This window comes from Helianthus annuus, chromosome 4 (assembly GCF_002127325.2).
Source record: "Helianthus annuus cultivar XRQ/B chromosome 4, HanXRQr2.0-SUNRISE, whole genome shotgun sequence".
In the NCBI taxonomy this organism is placed as follows: domain Eukaryota; kingdom Viridiplantae; phylum Streptophyta; class Magnoliopsida; order Asterales; family Asteraceae; genus Helianthus; species Helianthus annuus.
Genome location: NC_035436.2, coordinates 22,383,104 through 22,402,382, shown reverse-complemented (window position 1 = coordinate 22,402,382; position 19,279 = coordinate 22,383,104). Strand labels below are relative to the sequence as shown.

Genomic DNA, 19,279 nt, shown 5'->3' with positions numbered 1-19,279 from the left:
GAGAACGTTTTTTTTTTCTTTTGAATTATAGTAGTGTAACATATATTTGATTAAGTAAAAAACTTTATACAATATATTAGTTTAATATTATTAGTATACCCAAATTTTAAATTGAAATTGATGTAACAATTTGACAATATAAAAGAATGCAACTTAAAGATTTGGGTCGGTGTTTGCTACATAACGGAGATGTCAGTTAAACGGAAAATGATAACTCTACCAATTGGTTATGTCAATTTTGGTTAAATGGTTATGTCAATGGTTTAAGCCCAAACTTTTTTGGTTAAAATTGGTCCATTATTATTACTAATGCGTGTTTTATTTCCGTCATTAAATAAAAAATTGGCTTCTCCTTTTTACACGTGATGTGGGATAAAATATCTGTTGTCCCTTTTTTAAACGTGAATTCTCAACTAAAATTTTTCAACAATGGATGTGGTGGCGACAATTTACAGTGCGATACTTATTTTTGTTAGTTTATCAATCCATCTCTCGTGATATATTATATCGTACTTCTATTAGTTTTCTTCTTCATAGAATCGGTATGATTTATCTTTATAACATAAGGCTTACATGTCTCAAATAATAATTTGAGATTAAAATTAGCAAGTACACACCAATAAACAAACATGCGAATAAGAAAGAAATCAATCATTATTTAATATATAAAAATCTGAGTCATGTACTTGCATTTGGTATGCAGGTTATATTTTCTCGTAGTATTGTTGAGATTTACATTATTGCTACAAGAGACATATTTCTATTGCTTGTTTGCCTAGGCTATACTTTCTCATAGTATTGTTGAGATTTACATTATTGCTATAAGGGCTATATATTAATATTGCTTGTTTGCCTATTTGTTACAACGTGCTTCTTAAATTTCAACTATTGGTGCTACTTAAATTTCTACTATTTTGAAGTAATAGCAAAAAAAATTAACAGAAACTATTGTAGGTCCCTTTTCGCGGAGGATGACGAACCTAAACCTTGTTATACAAACCTACTAGCGAGTGCGGAATCCAAGCTAGCAAGCAAACCGAGTTAGTAGCAAGTAGAGAAACAAACACACAAAGATTCACCGATTAACACTAGTCGTATTAATGCAATGAGGGTTCGGTTACAAGCTCAATGTTTACAAATCTAACATGTAAACTCTCAAGTGTGTGTGTGTGTGAGTTCTGGACAGAATCCTCTCAACACTCTCTATCTCTCGGTGCAAATGACAGAACTTCAGAACTAACTCACACTCAACACATGCATGGGTATATATACCCAGCTCAGCAGGTCTGGATCGAAGGATCTGATAGATGGTCCGAAGGATCATCTATCGATCATAGTTCACACGAAAGATCAGCATGGACCTCGAAGGATCATCCTTCGAGGTCTAATGGTCGAACCATGGTCGAACCATATCTTTCGATCACCTCGAAGGATCAGGTGTATCCTTCGAGGCTATCCTTCGATCAGAACCTCTTTCAACTGTTGTCCAAGTCAAACCGGAGGATGGTTGACTTGGTCAACTTACAACATAAATCAGGACATCGTTTATATCAGACCGAATACAGACAAAGTACAGACACAAGTGCACCAACAAACTCCCCCTTGGCTGTAGCTTTGTCTTTGATCTCTAACTTTGTCTTGTTCTTCTAAAAGTGTAGACTCGTCTTGAACTTCGACGGTCTTTGGTCTTCAAGTCTTCAAGACTCTGATGTCCTATCATGTTTTCAATGTCGGAGGATCTTCAAAGTCTTCACGTCTTGAAAGTAGAAAGTGTATCAACAAACTACCCGTATCATGTAGGAAGTGTGCTGACAAACTCCCCCTTAACATAAGCTCCCCCTTGAGTTATGCTCGTGAAATACTTTAACTTTATGAAGTAAGATCCTTCGAGGTGATGATGATGGCCAGCGGCAACTCGATCATCTTCATTCATTGAGTGCCTTCGTGTCTTCATTCCAAAGCTCGTCAACGACCATGTTCTCCTAGCCTTTAGAATCTGCACATGCAAGAAATCTAAACGCGTAATGAGAACAATTGCTTGGAATATAGTATAAACAAATGACACACGAATGACCATGTCATAATCAAACACCGTCCGACAGTTTGAAAGTTTAATAAAATTTGTCAATTTTAGTTTTTAGCTTTCAAAACATGCAAATTTCGACCGTTTATGAAGATTTAGTCAGTTCGGTTTTCAGTCAGGTTTCAGGTAACGAAGACTTGAGCTCCAACATCGTACGATCGAAAATAAAGCAGAAATAAAATCTTTTTGGCTTTTATAAAGTTTATATTAAAACAAGCCTAAAATCTTTTTGGTATTTTTGAAATTAAAAGACAACAATTTAAAATCCTTTGAGTGTTATCAAACGACATCACCGCTAATGTCGTGCTGATATGCACCAAACGACGAAACTGTTTAAAAGAAATAATAAAAGTTAAACAGTAAATAAATAAATATATACAAACATTCTTTTTGCGAGTTTCGAGGGTAAGAGAATCATATCAGTGTACGGTCATGCCAAAACACTCTTGTTGTTCAGTTAGTTAACATTAAGATAAGCATCCTATAACAATTATCGGTATTGTTGTCCACTTAAGCTCAACTTATCAGATGTAATCATGGCGAGGGGATACGTTAAGGTATGATTTATACTTACCGACCGGTGTTCATCCACATCACGACACATTCCCGTATCAAGGTATGCACGAGAGTTCATCTTACCGGTGAGTATACCGATTATCATCTGTTTGACCGTATAAGTTGTGAGATACTCACTTATTTTGATTCGAAAACAAGCCCTTTGTGATATAATCACTTATTGATGAGGAACTTGATTTTCGTATGCATGAGGGCACAGGTGCAAGTCCGTGAACAGGTCAGTACTTCCGTACAGCAGAGAGACGAACTTGACACCCGGATAAATGTGATATTTTATCACTTATTTGATATGGACATGTGATTGTTTATCACTTATTGAGGTCGAATGCAGTATGAATTATGTACACGTATGTATAGTATCATGGAAGATCTTAGACTTAGTCTATTTATAGAAGCAACCATGATACCCAGATGATAAGCAGCATAAAGACCGAATATCTCAGAACCTCGGCAATCTATCAAACGAAATTTCGGTACTAAGACCATATGCCAATGAATGGTTCCCACCTGGTCTTCAGTCGATTAAGATTTATATCACCCTGCACACTTTAAAATGATTGTGAGCCTACCGATACATCTTATATAGAGCTGCTTATCGTTTTGCATTTAAGGTTTAAAGAGGTTTGGATAGACCACTGATGTACTATCATTTTCTCTTTTGCTCGCCAGGAAACTCATTTTTGTTTTTCTATTGTTTTTGTGTTTTTGAAATTTTTCGATGTTTTTGGATTTTCAGATATTTGGATTTACTCCCCCTAAAATCAATAAACTAAGATAAATTTAAAAACACACAAAGATATTTACAAAAATGATTTTCCGATGTTGGTTTTACTCTTGCTTGACCTTAATGCCGTTTACCAATAATAAAAAGTCAAATCTTGATTTGTCAAAAGCTTTGGTAAATAAGTCGGCACGTTGGTCATCGGTGTGGACCTTAACAACATCGATTAGCCTTTTCTCAAAGCAATCACGTATGAAGTGATATTTGATTTCGATGTGTTTGGTCTTTGAATGCTGCACAGGATTTCTAGTGATATCTAAAGCAGCAGAATTATCAACGTAAATAGGAGTAGTTAGGAATTCAAAACCGTAGTCCCGCATTTGTTGTTGAATCCAAAGTACTTGGGAGCAACAACTTGAAGCAGCAATGTATTCAGCTTCGCATGTTGATGTAGCTACACACGTCTGCTTCTTGCACTGCCATGTAACTAGTCGATTTCCTAAAAACTGACATCCAGCCGTTGTGGACTTGCCGTCGATTTTGCATCCGCCAAAATCAGAATCACTGAAAGCTACCAATTCAAAGTTATTATCCCTAGGGTACCACAGACCAGTGTCAGGGTACGCCTTCAAATAACGAAAAATCCTTTTAACAGCAGCAAGATGTGAGGCCTTCGGGTTAACTTGATATCTAGCAAGCAGGCACGTTGGGTACATTATGTCTGGCCTTGATGCTGTGAGATACATGAGAGATCCGATCATGGCGCGATAGATAGAAGGGCTAACAGCTTCTCCCTTCAAGTCTGGAGTAATTCCGTGATTAGTTGGCAATGGGGTACCAATGGGCGTTGCATCAGACATCTGGAACCGGCTCAAGATGTCACCAACATATTTAGTCTGATGGATGAATATCCCAGACTCCGTTTGTTGTACTTGTAGGCCCAAGAAGAAGGTCATTTCCCCCATAGCACTCATCTCGAATTTATCCTGCATAATGCGCTCGAATTCCCTACACAAGACATCATTAGTAGAACCAAAAATAATGTCATCAACGTATACCTGTACCAGAAGAAGATCTCCATCTTGTTCTTTGATGAAGAGAGTACAGTCGATAAGACCTCTGCGAAAACCGTTCTCCAGCAGATAGTGTGATAAGGTTGCATACCAAGCTCGAGGTGCTTGATGAAGACCATAAAGAGCTTTGTTGAGCAACCAAACCCGATCGGGATGGATAGGATCTTCAAAACCTGGAGGTTGTTCGACATATACCTCTTCTTCAACCACACCATGTAAAAATGCACTTTTCACGTCCATTTGATAAACCTTGAATCCTTTGAAGGACGCATAGGCTAGAAAGATTCGAATTGCTTCGAGACGTGCCACTGGTGCATAGACTTCGTTGTAGTCGATCCCTTCAATCTGACGAAAACCTTGAACGACTAAACGAGCTTTGTTTCGGATAACAACTCCGCGGTCATCCTTTTTGCATTTGAAAACCCAACGGGTACCAATCTTCTTGTATCCAGCAGGTTTCTCTACTAGTTTCCAGACACCCAGCTTCTGGAATTGTTGCAGTTCTTCCTGCATTGCTTCAACCCAAGCATTATCTTTCAAGGCTTCTTTCCACGTTCTTGGTTCTTCTTGTGAGACATAACACGCGAAGGACCAGTCGTTTTGTTGTCCGGATTCTCGAATGGCTGCATACAAGCCTGCATTGTTGTTGTTTCGCAACATGTTTCTTGTTTGTACGCCACTTTGTACATTTCCAATGATGTTTTGTTGAGGATGGGTATTATGAATCCTTGTTTCTGGATTATCTGGAACTGGAACATTTATACCCAGGTTGTTAAGATTAAGATCAACAACCAATTCAAGACCCGGAATTGACGAAGAGGATGATGCAGTAGCCTCAGCTGTTCTATGAGCATCTACTGGAGGAGTACCCTCTGAAGTACCATGAACTGCTGTTGTAGGAGCTTCTTGATCTGCATCTAGAAATTCATCATCCTCTGAAGATTCGTTCAATTCGTTTGCATCATGAAAATCCTCATTGTTGAGAGTATTGTTGTTCACCGAAGACGATGGTTCTTGATTCACAAGAATTGGACGAACCACCGGTGAAACTGTTGCATTGTCACTCTCGAAAAACATCCTAGCCGCAGCATTTTCTTCAGCGGCTTCAACATTGATCGAATTGAAAAAGTCATCGTACTCAAACATCCAAGGTTGACCCGGATTTTTGACTGGCAAGGTGTGCCTTTGTACTCTGACCTCAGACCATTCCTCGACCCTTTTAGTCTCTAGATTCCAGACTCGTAAGTTAGGGGTGGCATACCCAAGAAAGTATCCATCAATTGCTCTTGCCCCAAACTTTCCATTAGGATCGATGATTGTGCATGGAGCTCCAAACGGTTCGAGATAAGACAAATCTGGTTTCCGTTTTTGAAGAAGCTCAAAGCAGGTCTTGTTGTGTCTTTTGACTGTAAGGACTCTGTTCAATGTGTAACATGCAGAGGCCACAGCTTCAGTCCAGAATGGAATGGGTAACTGTGACTCTACCAACATTGTCCTAGCAGTCTCGATCAATGTGCGGTTCTTACGTTCAGCGACACCATTCTGTTGAGGAGTATAAGCTGCACTAAACTCATGAAGAATACCCTTTGAAGTGCAAAACTCCGCCATGGAATGATTCTTAAATTCAGTACCATTGTCGCTACGTATCCGCCTAACCTTCAACTTATACAAATTCTCAATCTGAATGATCAAGTTTTTGATAATGCCAAAGGTTTCACTCTTGTGTGCCATGAACGCAACCCAAGAAAATCTTGAATAATCATCAGTAACCACGAGGCAGTATTGATCACCCCGAATACTCTTGTGCTTGACAGGACCGAACAAATCCATGTGCAAACGTTCAAGAGAAACTGCCACTGTGTTGATCTTCTTTGTAGGGTGCTTCTTCTTTGTTTGCTTTCCTTTCTGGCACGAAACACAGATGTCTTGAAGATGGAAATTTTTGAGGGGAACACCATTCACCAATTCATTTGAAACCAAATGATTCATTTTGCGTAAGTGAATGTGACCCATTCGTCTGTGCCAAGAGATAGTGTCTTTTTCTGTGGCTTTGGAAACGAAACAAGTTGCTTGTGCAGACGTAGTAATAGCCTGGCTCATGTCAAGGACGTACAAATCATTTATCCTTGGAGCCGACAAGAGAATCCATTCTTTTGGAATTTTGAAGCCGGGTTTCAGCACATAACATCCATTAGCATCAAAGTGGACTGAAAATTTCTTGTCACAAATTTGAGAAACACTAAGAAGATTGTGATCAAGTTGTTGCACAAAATTGATCTTGTCAAAGCTGACAATCCCGTTAGATATCATTCCTTCACCCGTTATGTATCCACCTTTATCTCCAGCAAAAGCAACATAACCTCCTCTAATAGATTTAACGTCGTAGAGAAGCTTCATGTCGCCTGTCATGTGCCTGGATGCCCCACTATCAACAATCCAATGACTACTGATAGTTCCTCCTGAAGCACCCTGCACATGAACTCAAATGAATTAGTTGGAGATGGGGACCCAAGCCATTGTGGTCTTGGGTCTTCCATTTTCATCAATGACAATAACTTCTTGTCTTTGATGGTTGGTGAATTGTGATGGTCCCCCTGATTCAACAACCGTTTTTGGTTTCCAAGTCTGTTTGGTTTCACCAGTGTTTTTCTTTAAAATTTTAACTTCTTGATGATTTGAAGTTTTAGAATTTTCTGGTTTTACAACAACAGATTGTTTATGAACCACATCGGTTTTAATCGCTTTTTCAATTTTCTTGACCTGTTGCCGTTTCTGTTTCTTTTCCCTTTCTTTTACAAGTCGGGGATCTTGTTTTGTGGAAACAGATGGCTTACGGTCAGTCTTACCACGGGGATCATCAACCTTTCCTTTCTGCTTATGAAGATATGGGCAGTTTCTAATAATGTGCCCAATGGTTCCACACTCAAAACATGATCTTCGTTCTACAAACCCCGAAGAATCATGTGATCGTCTAGCCGATGATGTTGAACTTTGTGAACCCGAGGTACTAGGTTTTGAACTACTTGGTTCATTTCTTTTCTCGACAAAAGCTTTCTTGACAAAATCTAAGTTAGATTGATTTTCAAACTTCTCAATTTTGTCTGTTCCCGTCGATTTCACAAAGTTAACATTCTTCTTCTTCTTTTGGTTCGGCTTCTTTTGCACTGGAGCCGGTGCTTTACCTTTGGGTTTGGTGTGATTTTGCTGTGTTGGCACTGTTGGCAATTTCTTGTTGCCAAATTGCTTTCGAACTTCAGCCTTTGGGATTGGAGGACACTGGGTGACTGTAACTTTAGGTCCTGCCTTTCCCAAGAACTTACTCGTCGAATTCTCAAAGACTTTGCAGATTAAGGATTGATTAACATTCTTAATGGGAAAATCTTTGTCTGAGTAAATTTTATCATCACCAACTAGAGTGTACAGCAAATTCACACTCTCCGGCTCTCCTGCAGATGAGGACTCAGTTGCAACAGTCTTAGCGGGTTGAACAGGGGGATCACATAGAATGTGATTCTCAAGAGGTATGTCCTCATTTTTGACTACCGCATCAGACTTTGCTGGAACAGTATCGTCAGATTCATCATCAGACGAATCAGCATCCTCAATCACAACTGGAGGATCTTGATTCTGTTCAGCACTCACAAATGTATCTGCTGACACATCTGAATCTAAGGATACTTCCTTTTGGTATCCGAGTCCTGCAGCAAACTCCTTAACATCTAGAGGCACAGTAGGTTCAAAGAAAACTCTGTCCTCTTCATCAGGCATGGCGTCATAATTATGTCTCACTGGTGGTGGACACTTCTTGTAGCCAATGCATGTGACATCTCTCTTTTCCTTCTGAACGTCAATGATGTGATCTAACACATAGCTAGAACTCAAATAACTGTCTAGCTTGAGTTGGATCGCATCACTTTCGGTTTTCACACAAGCCATCTTTTTTTGCATACTCTCAAGGCGAGATATATACAAATTAATATCAGTTTGTTTTCTTGAAACCATTTTAGTCAGTTCAGTTTTATCCTTCTTTAATGTTTCAATTACTGACTTAAATTCTTTTTCATGGTTTTCATAAAACATGTTGGCTTCTGTGCATTTAGAGAGATCCACAGTCAACTTCTGATTGTGGAGAAAGGTCACATCATATTTTTCTTGCAAAGCGTCATGCTTACTTTGCAAGTCACTCAAATTCTCATTCACAGTAGTATGTTTGTCTTGCAAGTCAAACAAACTAGCTTGTAAAGCATCATGTTTGCCTTGCAACTCAGACATACTTTTCTCAAGATCAGCACATCTAGCATGCAACCTAGCACATTCATCACAATTAACAGCAGTGGGTTCATCGACACATACCTGACTTGATGAACCGTCGACATTAGCCATAAAGGCTGAATGGAGAGAAGACGAAGAGTAAGCAGCTTGATCCACCAGAATAGATCTTCTTTGAGTTTCTGCTACAGCTTCCCCCAAGAGTTCATCAATGTCAATATCATCCGAAACATTAGATGTCTCACCCACATGATCATCACCAGAGTTGGATGATTCTTCATCAACACTCCTGCTGTATCCAGAGGAGTCTTCATCTTCAGACGATTCATCACCACTGGCAGAAGATTCTCCACCATTGGTGTGAACCAGCTCCTTCACAATCTGAGCAAAACATGCTGTTCCATCAGGAGCATCACCACCCAACTGGATTGACCAGTCACAACCTTCATCCACCTGAACTGCAAGTGCTCGGTTGGTTTGGTTGTTGACAGGCACCAATGTACGATCATTGTTTCTGTTCTGCTGGTTGCCTTGGTTCCTGAAGGGGTTTTGATTCCCGTGCTGGGCTGGCTTTGTACATTCCCGTTTAAAGTGGCCCCGTTCACCACAGTTGAAGCACTTAACAGCTTGCTTATCGAACCCATACTTGGTGTCTCGCTTACTCTCCAAGCTGGTTCTTCCAGTACTTTCCATCCAATCCTTTGCTCTTCTCACAGCACTCGCAAAGGCCCACTTGATGTCCATCAAGTCCATCTCTTCCTTATCAATCTGCCAGTAATCTTCTTGTGTCAGATTAATGTTTCCAATCTGACCTTCTATCAACCCACAGTACGCGCTCACTACAGTGTTAAGCAGCTCCATGTGTTCCTTAGCTACTTCTACACTGATTTTAGAAAAACTTGAAGTGTCAAGCTGTACTGGATTTGACTTTGATTGTTGACCTGCAGCAGATGATGTTCCTCCATAACAGGCATATTGTGGTTGTTGAACAGGAGGAGGAGGAGGTGGTTGTATTGGATTTCCATACAAATCTGTGGTTGGAGGCGGCTTTACAGGAACTTGCACTGGATTGCCGTACATATCCGTGCTTGTGACAAACGCCGTTTGAAGTGGAGCATGTGAACCGGCTTTTGCAGATGAAGTAGTGGAGGTGCCATAATACATCTCTGGATTCTGTGGCACTGCAACTCTCTTTGCCTTCAACGTTTCTTCCTGATCCTTGTTCTCCAGAAGCTGCACGAAATCGTTGATATTGGTAGTTCTCAACGTTCCGTTGTACTTCAAGATTTCCAGGAAGTTATTCCATTGAGGCGGCAATGCATCGGCAAACTTCTTTACCACCTCTGTTGGAGTCGTTGTGACTTCAAAGTTTGTCAGCTCAGTAAGCAGGTGATAGAAACGGCTTGTCATATCTCCCAAGGACTCCTTATCCATACATGTGAAGCCATCAAATTCTTTCTTCAGTAGATCTCGTCGTAGTTGACGTGTGGCTTCATTACCTACTCCTCTTGTCTTCAATGCATCCCACAACTTCTTCGTAGTCTTGAAACTGACGAACTGATGATAAATATCCTTGCTCAGTGCTTGAGTGAGGATAGCGTATGCTTTCTTTTCTAAGTCATACGTCTTCTTTTGTTCATCAGGAAGATCGGCAAATGTAGCTGTCGAAGAAGCAGCAACCTCGATAGTTTGATCGAATTCCGTAATGAACCGTAACCACAATTCTGTATTTTGACCAAGAATATATGTATGGAAACGATCAACCCATCCCGGATATTCATGAAGATGCATCAACTTTGGAGGCCTGTTTAAACTTCCGGTTTCACTTTCGCTTAGTAGAAGACTTTGAATACTCGGAGTTTGATTTGAAACAAACGCCCATTGACCAGCTGGAGTGGCATTTGCTTGTGAGGATGTAGAAACTGGAGATTCGGCCCATGATGGAGATTGACTGGTATTCATGTATTTTCCACTGTCTGGAGCCGGACTTCCCCACCAACTCGGATTCATGATAGATAAGCAAAATAAATGCTAAGTAAGAAAGATCCGAAAGATAACACAACCGAAAGATCCTGGTCGAAAGATCTGAAATCACAGAAACTTGTTAACAATAAACAAACCTCAATCGAAAGATATAACCTTGTTCGAAGGATCAACAGTACTCGAAAGATTACTGTTGACTCTCGAACAATGATTTCGAAAGATTCAAGAACTCGAAAGATTCCCTTTGAAAGATCCTTATCTTTCGAGCCAAATCCTTATCTTTCGAACAACAGATCTCGAAAGATTCACCAATACGAAGGATCCTAATCTTTCGGACACTAGTCTTTCGAAAAGATTCCTCTGTCGAAGGATATGTTTCAGACTTCGAAGGATGGGTCGAAGGATATAAATCTTTCGAGCCCTCCTTGATCGAAAGATATCGAAGGATGATCTTTCGATGTCGAAAGATATCTTTCGAGAGGCTCTGACACAACTGACTTTGATGTGAAAGGTTGGTGAAAAGGTGACAGGTTGGTAAGGTCAAACTTTCGGCAAAAGGGGATGTCAGATCAACTTTCCCACCAACTTTTGAAAGATTGCCCAAAAAGGATAACCTTATCCTTAAGCCAGTCACCGGAAACACACCGGAATACCACCGGAAAACACAAAGTTTTCTAAAAACCAATTTTATGTTACCCAACCCAAACTTGAACACTCCCGGTTAGTTCAGACACGTTTTTACTCAAAGAAAATGCAAGAAACTTAGTAAAAACAGGTGCAAAACCAGGTGTTTCAACACACCACAACTTGTAAAAACCCGGTTTTAAACAAGGTAAAGAGCGAGGCTCTGATACCACTTGTAGGTCCCTTTTCGCGGAGGATGACGAACCTAAACCTTGTTATACAAACCTACTAGCGAGTGCGGAATCCAAGCTAGCAAGCAAACCGAGTTAGTAGCAAGTAGAGAAACAAACACACAAAGATTCACCGATTAACACTAGTCGTATTAATGCAATGAGGGTTCGGTTACAAGCTCAATGTTTACAAATCTAACATGTAAACTCTCAAGTGTGTGTGTGTGTGAGTTCTGGACAGAATCCTCTCAACACTCTCTATCTCTCGGTGCAAATGACAGAACTTCAGAACTAACTCACACTCAACACATGCATGGGTATATATACCCAGCTCAGCAGGTCTGGATCGAAGGATCTGATAGATGGTCCGAAGGATCATCTATCGATCATAGTTCACACGAAAGATCAGCATGGACCTCGAAGGATCATCCTTCGAGGTCTAATGGTCGAACCATGGTCGAACCATATCTTTCGATCACCTCGAAGGATCAGGTGTATCCTTCGAGGCTATCCTTCGATCAGAACCTCTTTCAACTGTTGTCCAAGTCAAACCGGAGGATGGTTGACTTGGTCAACTTACAACATAAATCAGGACATCGTTTATATCAGACCGAATACAGACAAAGTACAGACACAAGTGCACCAACAACTATATCTATGTGAAACACTAAATTTGACAACTTATGAGACAATAATAAAGGCAACCAGGGCCATCATTATTCATTAGTGAAAATGAGATAGAAGTTTTATGATCATATAAGTCATATAAGTAACGTGTTATCAATAAGAGATGTCTTCTACCTTTTTTTTATTTGGATTTTATTTTAATGGAAAATGATTTGAGATATTCAAAACCATAACCTCAGCCCTCAGGTTAATATAACTTTTGTATGGTACTTGCTACATTTGGTTATAACTTGTCAATTTACTTTTTTTAAACCAACAAAAAATTTGTAAGACATGTAGCGCACACGCGCATAAGGCTAATAATTAGTAAACTGGCCAGGATCAGATTCTTTCTATATGCAAGACCTGGTGCAACACTACTCGACTTCTTTTTAACGACCACCAAATTTAACCCATGGAAGTTTGTAAAGAATTGTCAAAAATTTAACCAACCAATATCAGTTTTACCCACTTACTTTATGACTGATTCGATCTGCGTTATATTTCATCTATAGCAAATGAAATAGGTAAAACTAAATAAATTCGCTTTTATAAAAATGCCCAGGAACAATTTTATACCCAACATAATCTGGGAGATAAATCATCTTTGGCAATTAGGAAGCTTTTGTAGTCCCAAATGCAGCAAAAAATTTTATGCGATTGTGATTGATGTCACTACTATTGGTATAACGACAAAAAAAATTTCCATGCAGTAGCAACAATTGTAAGAAAAACAAATTATACATCAAATTTTTCGATTATAAATCACTGTTAGTTAAATAATCGTAGTTACGTTTAGTTTTCGAATAAAATTGCCTGATTGATATTCCAGAGCTTAACAGAACCGTCATCGCTCCCGCTAGCCACCAGTGTCGGGTTCGACCATGAAAAGTCAACTGACCAGACCGTCGAGAAACTCCACCACCCCGACCACCACAACCGCTGCTATGACTGCTATAACGATCTTTATAAGATGAGCTGCCTCGACCACCATGGGCAAGTTCCACCTGATAAGACAAAATTAAACAATGTGACATTAAATGGATAGACTTTGGCTGCTACTGATAAGTCTCATGTGTGTTTTGTAAGTCTGAACAACCCGTAATTTGTGCCCATCAAAATCGTAGCCATCGCGACCACCAATAGCATCATCGGCATCACGAGCCTCCTCAAACTACAGAAAACATTAATAAATTATATGAGGGCAGAAAACGATTATTAAAGAAAGCAGAAATATTAGCAAAATGAAGGTCACCTCAACAAAAGCATAACCTGGAGGTCTTGGTGGAACTTTCAATTCAATATGAGCTATTGGACCATACTGAAAACAGAAAAGATATACCCAGCTTATTGCTCCCGACAGAAAAAATAATTAATTAACACGTTTTCATAAACTAAACCTTTTGATTTGTCTAGGTAAGTTACTATTCTCATGGACGCAGAGTGTATAATAAGTTCATTTCTTTCTTGAACCTGACATGCAAGCATGCAGCCAGTATCTCTTTTGAAAATTTGAACTGTACCATTTGGCTGATGAAGAACAAATCTTACTTATTATTTTTGTGAACATTTGGTATTAATTTTATAATAGTAAGGCAAGGGGGTGTTTGCTGATTCTATTAGATTCTGTGTTGTACTTGTGCCTTGTGAAATGGATTATATTTTTATGCCTTGTGCCTAGGAGACAGGCAGGCGAGCTCTTGAGTCAAATCATATGGCAAGCAGGGAGGGTTTAGTTTAAATGAAATAACCCCCCTCCCACTGTAGTGGCATGTGATAATTCAAATTCTTCTAACCAATAAGTGAAACCAGAAGTTGGGTTGGGTTGGGGCATTTGAAACATGTTTGTGTGCATTGCAAATCCAAATAATGTAAACAAATTACCTTGTAGAACAAATCTTCCACTTCTCGCTCTCGAATATCCCCAGGAAGGTTACCAACATACAGCGTTCTGCTAGACCGACTCATTGTTTTCCTCCTACCAACCAAAACAATTTACAAATCACAAAACCCAACCCAACAGATATATAATTGCAATGTTAAATTTGATCCACGAAAAAGGTGAAGAAGCTGCGTGTACCTACCTCTGCAGTCAGGAAGGAAGAAGATTTGGTATGATCCATAGGTTTTAAAGAAAAAGCTTACCGGTAATCGGCTTCTCAACCTCACCAACAGCCCGAGTCCCTGGTTGACTATGATGTAAAAATGAAATGACCAAAAAAGTTAACACAGATACCAGAAATCACACCTCATCTAAAAAAATATATTATACCAAATGCAGTTGACATTGATGATATATCGGTCCAAGTTACCATTATTTGAACAATAGACGTCAATTTGAGTTATTGAATCATAAAGCAAGAGTGAAAGCATCGATTATTACCTTTGTTGGAGAAGATGGCAGTTATGTAGTGAAAGGGCTCTCCGGAACCCTAATCTTCTGGCCAGATATCTTCACAACTTTTTGTCATCGAAAACTCACCCCAACTTCTCATACCCTAAAATCGACAAGAATTGTTAATATAGTCGTTACCATCACCAACTGTATCTGCTCCGGTGGTCACATGTCATATACGCCACCGTTCAACCTCGTTGTATCTTGTCGTCGCCGGAACCCTAGTTCCATTTTCCACCTCTACCTTCTCTCTCGACTCTCCTTCCCGTCTCTTTCTTTCTCTCTCTCTCTCTCTCTCTCTCTCTCTTCTCGGTTCTTCCATCTGCAAATGAAAAGAAAAGAAGATAATGGGTGTTTGAGAGGGAATAGAAAGGTTGATATGTTTGAAGTGAATATCAGCCCTTAGATCACGATCCGTGTGAAAAAGTGAGGGAAATGGATGGCTGAAAATGAACCTTGAAGGGTAAATTTTTTGTGTTTCTTTATGCTTTAAATGTTGAACATTATGCATCTGATGTTGTATCCCGTGTGTTTTTTTAGTGAAGGGCATAATTGGAATTGTAAATTATATTGTGCTTTAGAGGGTTGTACAGCATGCTTTAAGGGTGTTTTAAGGAACTTTTTATGGACTTTAAGAAGTCCTTGTAATATGTATTATAAAGTAGTATAGATATAGGGAAGGGTTTAAATGAGAACCCTAAATATTGTGAGAATCGTGAGAACAAATGAAAAAATCATGAGAACTTGGTCGAAATTTAAACCACCATGAAGAACATTTAAAACAAAAGGAGCTAAGAAAATACCCATCAAAATTTAAACCACCATGAAGAACATTACATATTTAAAAAATCGTGCATGATATTGAATTCATCATTTCAATCATAACGAGCTAAGAAAACACCTAATCGAAATTGAAATGATGATTTAAAACATAACGTTCCGCCCAAAATTTAAAACAATCATTAAGAAGATAACAAGCTTAAAAAACTGTGCGTCTCGTAAAGAAGGTTAGGGGAAAGCCAAAAACGAGAAACTAAGGCATCTGGTAAAAGGCGGGGGTGGGGGGGGGCTGTATCGCTTACGTTTGACAGACAGGTCACGTATACCCCGGTTGGTAAATCAAGAGATATGTTTTCACGGGAGGCCGGCCTGTATATGTGGCGGACCAACCCGTTCGATAAAATTGGATGAGATAACGTTGAACAACATTACAAGGATGCCCTCATGAACCACTTACGAGTAAATAAGTTATATGCATAAAATTTTATCAAACATTTAAGCACATGCAAATCTAATTTATATATGATATTTTAACTTTTTTATTTAATTTGTTGGAAAATTTCAATTTTGATGTAGTGGAACGTGATTTAGAGGCCAAAAACTTGACGGGTGGTATTAGGGCTGTGCTTATGAAGCGGTACTCTGACCGCAAGTACGACGCTAAAAAATTATTTAAGAGCAAGGGAGGTTACAATGATAATGCGAGCGCAAGGGCATACCATCCTGCGGATATGCCCTATGATAACTAGTTGAGAACCATCGAAGGTTTTCGGGACGAAAAATATATTAAAAGAAGCAAGGCCAACACACTAGTACGCGAGAAACAACAATTCCCATACCATACCGTGGGGGGACATCGTCGTACGGTAGCACCGCCTATAAAAATGTAATGTTTTATGTATGCGTGCGTGTGTGTAAGCTTTTATTTATTTAATGTCTAATCTAAGTTTAATGTTAAACAGGAGATGGATTGGGTACCTACATATGCTAAAACCCACACGGACAATCAAGGGAATTGGGTTGATCCGGTTGCTGAACAAAATTACGTAGGTATTTCCTTTAAGTATTATTTTCTATAACAAATATATATATATATATATACACATATATATTTAATCATCTTCGTAAAATACAGCGGAACATACAACAGGCCACAAGTGAATGGAACGGTGAGGGTCCACCAATTGCCCCGTATCAGGAAGGAAGCACTGGGTGAGCGGCGAGGATGGTACGGCGGGATGGGCCTAAACCTTCTTCCAACACGTCCTCGAACTCGTCATCTAATGTAACGCCCTGCTTTTTCATACTTTCCATAATTAGAAAGCTCGCCTTGTAATGCTATTTTTGGAAATCTTGTATTATTGTAGTCGTCTTTTCGTTGTAAAATCCGAGACTTGGATCATAAATAAAATTCGTATTTCTTTAAATTCACCATCTACATATTCATACATGTTCATACGTTGGAATTCATTGTACATCGAATCCTTATTTGTAATTCATACTTATACCATACTTATTCACGATGCATGTCCATGCTTGTCCTCAAATTGTTACCTAAAAACCCCTAATAATATGCTTATTTATACAACGGTTAATCATCTAATATGTGACATATACTTGTCACTTACAAACATGTTACATACTTGTACATTACACTTTTTACCTAGTTAAATCATGTTTTATTTCATATTTCACCTTGTTACAAGTTAGGGGAAACATTGTTGCATATTATTACACAACTTAATTAACAAAATTACTCATTATAATGTTTTAAAAGAATAAATAAATAAAGAAATATGGCAGCCCCAATTCAGCAAAATTCAGCCCCATATAGTTGGGCTTTGTGGGCTAGTTTCAAGGTGTAACCCCTTCTAAACACTTCCAAAGCCCAACCCATTGAAACCCTAATCCTTCCCCCTATAAATACCACTTATAACCAGCCTCCCTACCACTTTTGCAACACTAAAAACTCTCAAAACATCTTCCAAACCATAGCTGAAAGCAAGGGTTCGAGCAGATTGACACCCCTTCACGAAAATGAGCATAACTCACTCATTTCTTAACGAAATCACTTGATTCTTTTTCCTACTTACTTGGATAATCATGGGGTTCGATTCCTAGACTTCTCCTTGGAGAAATCAGACCTGGAAATGCCCCGAAATCGTCCATAAACTTTCTGTTTGTTTTTATGTTTATCAAAAACTTGTTTAAACCTATGTAACTTGTGTTCAACACATCTCATACCTATGTCCTAATGCTTACAACTTATCCCATGGTTGGTTAAGCTTAAAAACAAGGTTGAGACATTTAAAATCAGAGGATTAAACCTCATAAACTTGGTGTTTTGTTTAGGGTTTCAACCCACAAATCATGTCAAACATAGCCTTTGATACATGAGTGATTATGGAACGACTTGGGTTGTCCTACATACAATCCTCACATGATTTGATGATTTCTCTATAGTTAGGTTGTTTATGTTATTGTGCAAATCCTAGTTCGTGACCCTCCTTGGTTGTTGTTACACCAAGTGAAGTGGTGAACATTCAAGGGGTTCCTAAATGGAAGCATGTCCTTCCTACCCCATACATGACATCTATGATAATACGAGGTGCCTAAATGAAGATCCTAATCTTCTACCTCCTACTTGAATTATTGGACTAAATAATATGTGGTACCTAACCTAAGTATATATATACACTCATTCGAACCTTTGATGTTGAACTTGTGTTTATATGTTAAAGTAGTAGAACATCACCTAAGACCTAAACCTTGTTGTGATTCTTATGGGTGTTCAACTCATGAAAACATTATCATAACCCTTGTGGTTACCAAGTGTCATACAAGGGTTAAGTGTCGAAGATGATTATTTTCACATGCTATTCTCATATCTTACTTTTATGTTGTTTTAAATACCGAATCTCGACTCTAAGCATACTAGAACTTTAACCCTACACATTCAACTTTCTAACCCCATCAACTTCGTCACATTGGATAATCGGAAAGCATATGCAAATTTGTGAGTATACTCGCAACCCCCTTTTTTATGTGTACCACTTTTTGGGGTGAAACATGTTTTACTATTAAACTACACTTAAACTTATTCTTTATGCAATGCACAAAACAATCCTTATACATGAATACTAGTCATTAGCTCTCACGAGCCTCCCTTCGACATGTATAGCGCTATAGGAGTAACGCACCGCCCCCCTTAAACTTGGGTCATGTTGAATTAATTAAACTTACTTGCGTAAACAGAGGTTGGCTAGAAATATTGCATGCCACGATAGGTTGATCTCGTATAAACTAAGTTGCCATGTGGATTCGTTTTAAACTTTTATACTTATACTTATACTTATGCTTAAACTTGTATACTCGCCTTTGCTTTTGCATTGAACTTTATTTTAAACATGTTACAGGTTGAGGATGATGATGCTATGAAATGAAGTAGCGTTGATGCCTAGATACACATATAGACGTTTAGGTTTAATCGTTGTATCAATTTTGATTATGTTGTATTCTAATTCCTTTGAACTTGACGTTATTTGATTTCTTTGTAACGTTGACAAATGAATTATGAAATGAAATCGGTTTATTAAATATTGTCACAAATAGCGTTATGATGTCTCTAGCAATCTTCACACTTCGTCTCATCCCGATGTTTCCGCATTGGTTGGGGTGTGACAGATTGGTATCAGAGCCATAACTATAGGAAATTAGGAAAAGTAGAAATGCTTTTACCAAGTCTATAGTTTTAAAGCCTTGTTCGTATGATTTGCCTGAACTACTACGTGACACTTTATTTGTTTCTTATTTATGCTTTTTTTAAACATGTATGTTACTCGTGTGTAATATTTGACATATTCTTCTTACGCATTAATG

General features: G+C 38.7%; 1 protein-coding gene across 1 annotated transcript; it reads right to left on the bottom strand.

Moving 5' to 3' along the window:
- Positions 1-12,968: 12,968 nt before the first annotated feature.
- On the bottom strand, positions 12,969-14,915 carry LOC110934440 (serine/arginine-rich splicing factor SR34B). Its single transcript, XM_022177484.2, has 6 exons — positions 14,609-14,915; positions 14,310-14,417; positions 14,110-14,203; positions 13,481-13,546; positions 13,325-13,399; positions 12,969-13,232 (listed from the first exon to the last, which is right to left on the bottom strand). Exons 3-6 carry the CDS (start codon positions 14,191-14,193, stop codon positions 12,984-12,986), a joined length of 474 nt encoding a protein of 157 aa, XP_022033176.1. The 5' UTR covers positions 14,194-14,203; positions 14,310-14,417; positions 14,609-14,915; the 3' UTR covers positions 12,969-12,983.
- Between the last annotated feature and the right edge of the window lie 4,364 nt (positions 14,916-19,279).